Here is an 8,353-nt window from a genome sequence, read left to right on the forward strand (position 1 = left end):
ATTCTCCTGCCTCAGCCTCCTGAGTAGCTGGGATTACAGGCACGCGCCACCATGCCCAGCTAATTTTTTGTAGTTTTAGTAGAGACGGGGTTTCACCATATTGACCAGGATGGTCTCGATCTCTTGACCTCGTGATCCATCCGCCTCGGCCTCCCAAAGTGCTGGGATTATAGGCGTGAGCCACCGCGCCCGGTTCTAGAACTTTCTAATCAACCACTGCTACCAAAGGGGACCCGACACCCATCCCAGGCCCCGCCTTGGCCCCTGGCAACCCCACTACTGACCGACTCTTCTCCATAGATCAGCCTCTGATGCAGCCTTTTGTGTCTGGATTCTTTTTATTTTTCTGAGACGGAGTCTCGCGCTGTTGCCCAGGCTTGAGTGCGTCTCGGCTCACTGCAGCCTCCGCCTCCCAGGTTCACGGGATTCTCCTGCCTCAGCCTCCCGAGTTGCTGGGATTACAGGCACACACCACTACACCCACTAATTTTTTTGTATTTTTAATAAAGACAGGGTTTCACTGCATTGGCCAGACTGGTCTCAAACTCCTGACCCTGTGATCTGCCTGCCTTGGCCTCCCAAAGTGCTGGGATTACAGGCGCAAGCCACCATGCCCAGCCCTTTTTTTTTTTTAGATATGGGGTCTCACTATGTGGCGCTTGTCTCAAATTGCTGGGCTCAAGTGACTCTCCTGACTCAGGCTCCTGAGCAGCTGTGGCTACAGATGTGCACTACCACACCTGCACACCTTGCTAATTTTTCAAGTTTTTGTAGAAATGGGGTTTCACCATGCCGCCCAGTGTGGTCTCAAACTCCTAGGCTCAAGCAGTCCTCCTGCCCTGGCCTCGGAAGGTGCTGGGATTACAGGCGTGAGCCCCATGCCCGGCCCGCCTTCCTCTGAGCATGGCGACAACTGGGTTACCGCCACGTTACTTGTGGTGAACGGTGCCGTGAAGGCTGGGGTACCACCTCCTGTGGGAATGCTTGTCTCCGGCTCTCTAGGGTGGAATTGCAGCCTGTCTCCGGCTCTCTAGGGTGTAGACGGGTGGAATTTCAGCCTGTCTCCGGCTCTCTAGGGTGTAGACGGGTGGAATTGCAGCCTGTCTCCAGCTCTCTAGGGTGTAGACGGGTGGAATTGCAGCCTGTCTCCGGCTCTCTAGGGTGTAGACGAGTGGAATTGCAGCCTGTCCCCGGCTCTCTAGGGTGTAGACGGGTGGAATTGCAGCCTGTCCCCGGCTCTCTAGGGTGTAGATGGGTGGAATTGCAACCTGTCCCCAGCTCTCTAGGGTGTACCTGGGGTGGAATTGGGGGCCAGTGCTCACACACTTAGTACTTAACTCTGTGAGGGACCTGGCTCCTGCCTCGCCGTCAGCTCTGGGGGCGGCAGCCTCGCTGGTTTCAGCTGTGTCCCCGCAGTGCAAGTTGAGAGCCTGTCTTCTGAGTGGCCTCGGTTTCGTGCCTGGTTTTCAGAGGTGCCGCTGGGATGTGGGGGGAGGCAGGCACCTGGGGTTTGAGGCCGTCCCCCTCCTTGTCTACCACAGGTGTGAGGGAGTCTGTGTCTCCCACGGCGCAGACCGAGGAGCCGCCCCTGCTGCCGGAGCCCCCAGACAACCGGCCCAGCACCCCGTAAGCCCTGGGCCCACAGTCCCCACCTGCGGTGGTCGGCCTGTCCACTCCCTGTCCCAGGCAACGTCAGCCCCAAACTGTGGCTCAGACCCCTGGGAAGCCCGCAGCTGTGGCCGGTTGAGCTCAGTGACATTTTGTCATTTCTTAAACCCCTTCTAACACTGGCCTCCCCTGCCAGGGTCCCCGCACAGGGATGACATCAAACTCGGGGTCCTCTCTCCTCGTCCCTGTCAGCTGCTGCCACGTGACAGGCAGCCCAGCCTGATGAGCGCTTCATCAGGCCCGTGATTCCCAGTGTCAGGAAGTCAGGCCAGGCCTGCGAGTGTCTGGCTGTGCCCTGTGGCCAGAACGTTCACTGTCTGGGCTCGTGTCTGGTGCCAGGGCTGGCCTAACCGGATGGCCATCGGGGCCACTCCACAAGGCGTGACCTGCCCATGGCGGCTGGATTCTCACGGAAGTTGTCCTGAGAGCTGGTGCTGCCAGAGGCCAGTGGAAGCTGTGACCTCGTCACCAGCCTCAGATGTCACGGGACTGTACGTGTAACTGTATTGGCTAAAGCTGTGAGGGAGCCGCTCTCTTTGATGTCATCTCTCGGCAGACATGCGCCTTGTCACTGTGAACACGCTTCCCGTAGGACAGAGTTCTGGGGATGGGCTCGGGGTCCCGTGGTGGGGGTGTTTGGCACCAGCTGGCCCCTGGATACTACACCAGTGCCCACCCCGAGCCCTGCCTTCCCTGCAGCCCCCTGGCACTGTGTACTCAGAGCGTAGATCATGCTCCCTGCCCCTCTGTGAAACAGTAGACAGGCACCCCTGTTTTAATTTGCCTGTCTCTTCAGGAGGAGACCCCGAGGCAGGGTTAGGGGCTCCCCCCAAGCATGCCTGTCCCGTGCTGCTCAGGTTAGGGGCTCCCCTGAAGGATGCCCTGCCTCTGAGCCCACCAGGTTCTCTCCCCCTCCTCCACCACTCTGCAGGCCCAGGAAGGACGTGCCCCACAGGTGCAGCACGCACTTTGATGCGGTGGCCCAGATCCGGGGTGAAGCATTCTTCTTCAAAGGTACCCCGGGATGCCCTGTGGTGGCGGGCAGAAGATGCAGCCCACTCCGGCGCAGACCCCCTCCGCAGCTCAGCCCTCCCCTGTCTTCTCTGTCCCCAGGCAAGTATTTCTGGCGGCTGACGCGGGACCGGCATCTGGTGTCCCTGCAGCCGGCACAGATGCACCGCTTCTGGCGGGGCCTGCCGCTGCAGCTGGACAGCGTGGACGCCGTGTATGAGCGCACCAGCGACCACAAGATCGTCTTCTTCAAAGGTGGGCGGGCCTCCCCCTAGCACTCGGGCCTCACTGAGGGGGTCCAGCCTGCATCCCGCTGTGTGAAAGCCCCGCGTCCGCCCAGAGGCTGGGCCAGCACCGAGCGCTTGTTGGCTTGTGCGCTCAGCAGATGCATTCTGAGCACCTCCTGTGTGCCCCGTCCCGCGGCAGCCGCTGCAGGCACATGGAGGGCAAACAGGTGGGAAGCCTGCCCCCGCCCTCGTCGGGCACACAGTCCTCCCCCAAGTCCGGAGGGCTTGATTTCCAGTGCCGTTCAGGGTGGTCAGAAAGGAAGGGCAATGGGAGCGGACTCTTTAGGGGGATGCCGAGCAAGCAGAAACTAGGAACGGTGCTCAGGCCCGGGGAGCTGCCGCCCGAGGCAGGAGCGGTCCTGCTGAGCGCGTCACAGATGGGCCTGTGGCCGGAGCGCCCGGGCCTGGAGGAGGCTGGGGCAGAATCGTCAGGGGCCGTGGCTGCTGCAGCTGGGCTCCTCTCTCCAGGGCGCCCCTGCACCCACCTTTCCAGGAACGACCCCGTGGCGGTGCTGTGGGAAGCTTTCCTCATGCCTCCAAGGCTCCATGAAGGGCAGGAAAAGGAGACGGGAGTGGGGGCGCAGGGCTGCAGGGGCGGGCGGGACGGCAGGACAGAGGCCCCCATGCTGGCTGAAACCCACCGTTTCCTTCGCAGTGTGGGCAGGGTGGGTCCCCTCTGGAGGCCCTCCTAGGCCTCGCCCACGTTTGGTGTCGCCCTCGGCCACGTCCCTGCTGCCACCGCCTCTGTCTTCACCGAGCCGTCACCTCCTGCAGCCTGATGTCTCTTATAAGGAAGCCGGGCCTTGATTCAGGTCCCCTATTCCCCCCTTTTATTTTTGAGACAGTCTCACTCTGTCACCCAGGCTGGATTGCAGTGGTATGATCTCGGCTCACTGGAGCCTCCACCTCCTGGATCGCGATGCTCCTGCCTCAGCCTCCCGAGCAGCTGGGATTATAGGCACCTGTCACCACTCCTGGCTAATTTTTGTATTTTTAGTGGAGACAGGGTTTTGCCATGTTGGCCAGGCTGGTCTCGAACTCCTGACCTCAGGTAACCCACCCACCCTGGCCTCCCAAAGTGCTGGGATTACAGGCGAGAGCCACCATGCCCGGCCTGCCTCATCTCATCTTAACTCATCTTAACTAACACATCTGCAAAGACCCTTTCTGAGTAAGGTTACATCCTGAGATTCTGGGTGGATATGAGTTGGGTGCATCATTCAGTCCAGTGTGGCAGCCAGTCCCACAAGCACGGGCGGGACCCTGTTTCCTCGCGGAGGTAAAGGGTGTTCGTGTCTGCCAGGGAACCGCTTCCTGTCGCTCCATCGCCCCCCCAGCCCTTGACATTTGACTCAGTCACCACTGTCACTTGGGAGCCCTCCTGTGACTGTTCCCAAAGGTCTGATCCCTCCCGAAGGGACAGAGGCTGCAGCTACCTGGGAGGCTGAGGCAGGAGGACCACCCAAGCCAGGAGGTGGAGGCTGCACTGAGCCATGCACTGCACTCCAGCCTGGGCGACAGAGCAAAACCTTGTCTCAAAAAAAAAAAAAAAAAAGAATCCCCAAAGACAGTACTTGCACTAGAAAAGAAAAAAAGGGAATGACCTAAACCTCATGCTCCATTGCTCTTAGCCTCCCCCGTGCGACCTCGCCAAAGGCCCCAGGGTGACCCACAGCGCCTCCCGGAGCAGGGACCCAGCACAGAGAGTCGCCCCTTCAGCGGCCTCCCTGCCTTGCACACACTGGGTGTGTTCAGGCTGCTTCCCCCGAGTGGGTCTGCCTGTTGTGTTCGGGCAGCTTCCCCCGGTGGGTCTGCCCGGCATGTTCCGGCCGCTTCCCCGGGTGGGTCTGCCTGGCATGTCCTCCGGATCAGGTTCTGGTTCTGCATATCCAGCAGGAATGTCACCGAGGGGTCGTGTTCTGAGCCCCAAGCCCCCCCATCTGGTGATGTTTGCTGGGATCACCTGCATGAGGTGTGTCTGCAGGTTTCTCTACCATAAAGCCCCATTTCTGGATGTGAGGGGTCGGTCACTTGCCAGGAGAGACTTGAGAACATGTGGGTCTCTTATCATAGCCCGTCCGACCCCTGGGTGCCCTGCCCCTGCCCGGTTTCCCTACAGGTGCACCTGTCCTGGTTCCCACGCGGCCGCACGCAGCAGGGCGGGCCCATTGGTCACTCATCGAGGCATCTCCCTAACCCTCTCGTCCTTACAGACCACAGCCCTTTCCAGTCTCCAGCAAAGGACGTTTTTTGCTCATTTTGTATTTTTTTTGTTTTTAAATTTTATTTTACTTTACTTTTTTGAGACAGAGTCTCACTCTGTCACCCAGGTGTGAGTGCAGTGCCCTGATCTTGGCTCAATGCAGCCTTGATCTCCCGGGTTCAAGCCCAGGTCCTCCTGCCTTAAGCTCCTGAGTAGCTGAGACTACAGGCACTCACCGCCATGCCTGGCTAATTTCTTTGTATTTTTGGTAGAGACAGAGTTTCACCATGTTATTCAGGCTGGTCTCAAACCCCCGACCTCAGGTGATCCACCCATCTTGACCTCCCAAAGTGCTGGGATTACAGGCGTGAGCCAACATTCCCAGCCCTGGTTTTTTTGATAATTTTAAATTGTGGATTTGGTAAACACATTTTCACCATTCTAAGCGCACGGCTCCGTGGTATGAAGCACGTTCACGTAGCTGCGCGGCCGTCACTGGCATCCACCTCCAGGAGATTTCTGTCTTCCCAAAGGAGATGCTGCCCCCACTGAAACACGGATGCCCCCGCCCCCGCAGCTCCAGGCACCCACTCTACTTGCTGTCCCCATGGCTCGGAGTGCTCTAGGGATCCCATGTCACTGGGACAGACGGGCCCTGCCCTCTGTGCCTGGCTCGTGTTGCTCAGCGGAAGGGCCTCAGGGCTTATGCGTGCCGTGGCAGGTGGCAGGTATCCTTCCTGGCCAAGTCCGAGCGACATTCCCTGACATGGATGGACTCATTTCGTTCCCCGTCCACTTGGGTTTCTTCTCCTCTGGGCTCCTGGGAAGGACACTGCTGCACGTGTGAGTGTGTAAAGGTCTCTCTGAGACCCTCCTTTCCCTTCCTTTGGATTTATCCCCAGAAGTGGAAATGCGGGACCATGTGGTCATTCTATTTTTGATGTTTGGGGAGCCTACGTTCTGTTTCCCGCACTGGCTGCACAGTCTCACACCCCCCAGCAAGGCCCGGACCACACGGCCCCCACATCCCCAACACTTGTGACTCTCTGTGTTCTTGATGGTGGGGGCGAGGTGGCCTCTCGTCATTTCTCTGGTGATGTTGGGCATCTTCAGGTGCTTATTGCCATCTGTATTTCTCAGGAGAAATGTGTATTCAAACCACGTATCTAGCAAAGGAGCTTTAAATGTTTTGCTGCTGTGCGAACTCTTTCAAAGGTGTAAGAGTCTCACTGTTGCCAGGCATGGTGGCTCACGCCTGTAATTGCAGCCCTTTGGGAGGCCGAGGTGGGCAGATCACCTGAGGTCAGGAGTTCAAGACCATCCTGGCCAATATGGTTAAACCCCGTCTCTACTGAAAATACAAAAATTAGCTGGTTGTGGTGGCGGGCGCCTGTAGTCCCAGCCGCTTAGGAGGCAGAGGCAGGAGAATCACGTGAACCCAGGAGGCAGAGGTTGCAGTGAGCCAAGATCACACTGTTGCACTCCAGCCTGGGCTACAGAATTCGACAGTCTCAAGAGAAAGAGTCACACAGTTAGGCCTTGAGGAAGGACTTTTCTTGTCTTTGCCAGGAAGATGTTCTAGTCCTTTGTACAGAGAGTGGTCGGCCAGGTGCGGTGGTTCACCCCTGTGATCCCAGCACTTGGGAGGCTGAGACAAGAGGATTGTTTGAGCCCAGCCTGGGCAAAGGGCATGGTGGCTCACGCCTGTAATCGCAGCACTTGGGAGGCCGAGGCAGGATGATCACCTGAGGTCAGGAGTTCTACGCCAGCCTGGCCAACATGAAGAAACCCCATCTCTACTAAAAATACAAAAATTAGCCAGGCATGGTGGCACACGCTGGTAACCCCAGCTACTCGGGAGGCTGAGGCATGAGAATCACTTGAACCCAAAGGTGGAGGTTGCAGTGAGCCGAGATCGCACCACTGCACTCCAGCCTGGGTGACAGAGCGAGACCCTTCTCAAAAAAAAAAAAAGTAGAATGGCGTGTTGGGGGGCTGCAGTTTAGCCTGAGACTAGGCTGCCGGCTGGATGGGACAGCCCGGTCCAGGCCTGGTAGGTGCTCACTAAGTATCCGTGTGGCCACTGTGATGCAAGGTGACTGCATTGTGGCCACCGTCCCTTCAGGCCCCAGAGAGGGACCCGGGCAAGGGCGGCCAATGCAGGGGAGAAGGAAAGGCTGGAGCCCCCCGCCCTTCGGGGTGGGGCTGAGCCCCGGCCCACAGCTGTTTCTCTCGCCCCCAGGAGACAGGTACTGGGTGTTCAAGGACAATAACGTAGAGGAAGGATACCCGCGGCCCGTCTCCGACTTCAGCCTCCCGCCTGGCGGCATCGACGCCGCCTTCTCCTGGGCCTACAATGACAGGACTTATTTCTTTAAGGACCAGCTGTATTGGCGCTACGATGACCACACGAGGCGCATGGACCCCGGCTACCCCGCCCAGAGCCCCCTGTGGAGGGGCGTCCCCAGCACCCTGGACGACGCCATGCGCTGGTCTGACGGTGAGCACGGGCGGGCGGCGCCTGCGGACTGCTTCCCACCGGGGAACAGGACAGGGCCGCCGGAGGGCTCCTGCCAGGGGGACGGCCCAGCCCTCGCCTGAGCTGCAGACCTTGCAGGGGTCCCCGAGTCACTCCCCGAAGGCTGGCCGGGCGCTGGCTCCTCGCTCTCGCCCCTGCCGCTCCCCGGCCTCGCTCCTGCCCCCGGGCCTTGGCGCTCGCCACGTCCTCCTCGGCACACTCCCCCGGGATGCCCACGCGGCCCGTCCCTTGCCGGCTCCGGCCCTGCCCATCGCCCTCCTGGGCGTCGGTCCAGCGCTGTAGAAGAAACACCCCCGCAGGGTCAGCTCCGGGGCCGGCTGCGGCCTCTGCTGTGTTTTCAGCGCTGTCGTGTCACCCAGAACAGCCCTGCGCAGAGTCGCCCTCCGTAAACACCCAGGGAGGGAAAGAGACTCAGCGTCTCCCGCTCCGTCCCTGCCCCTGCAGGCGCCGCCCGAGCTTCCCAGGCCTGTGGCCGAGACTTCAGCGCAGCGGAGCAGATGCTGACCGTCTCAGATTCTGAGAGCCCCCGCCGTCTAGCGCGACCCCCCCAGTGTCTGGCCCGACCCCCACTGCAGCCTAGCGCGAGCCCCCCCCAGCCGCCTGAGTCTAGCGCAGGCCCCCCCCTCGCAGCAGTCTGAGTCTAGC

General features: G+C 59.9%; 1 protein-coding gene across 1 annotated transcript in view; it reads left to right on the forward strand.

The window, feature by feature from the left end:
* Positions 1–8,353, forward strand: part of MMP17 (matrix metallopeptidase 17) — a 26,407-nt gene that overhangs the window by 13,932 nt on the left and 4,122 nt on the right. The window contains exons 6-9 of the mRNA XM_037733192.1: positions 1,542–1,626; positions 2,600–2,682; positions 2,782–2,934; positions 7,412–7,669. Of these exons, the coding sequence (XP_037589120.1) occupies positions 1,542–1,626; positions 2,600–2,682; positions 2,782–2,934; positions 7,412–7,669 (579 nt within the window). The remainder of the gene's footprint in view (positions 1–1,541; positions 1,627–2,599; positions 2,683–2,781; positions 2,935–7,411; positions 7,670–8,353) is intronic.

Source organism: Cebus imitator, unplaced genomic scaffold (assembly GCF_001604975.1).
Source record: "Cebus imitator isolate Cc_AM_T3 unplaced genomic scaffold, Cebus_imitator-1.0 Scaffold497, whole genome shotgun sequence".
Classification (NCBI taxonomy): domain Eukaryota; kingdom Metazoa; phylum Chordata; class Mammalia; order Primates; family Cebidae; genus Cebus; species Cebus imitator.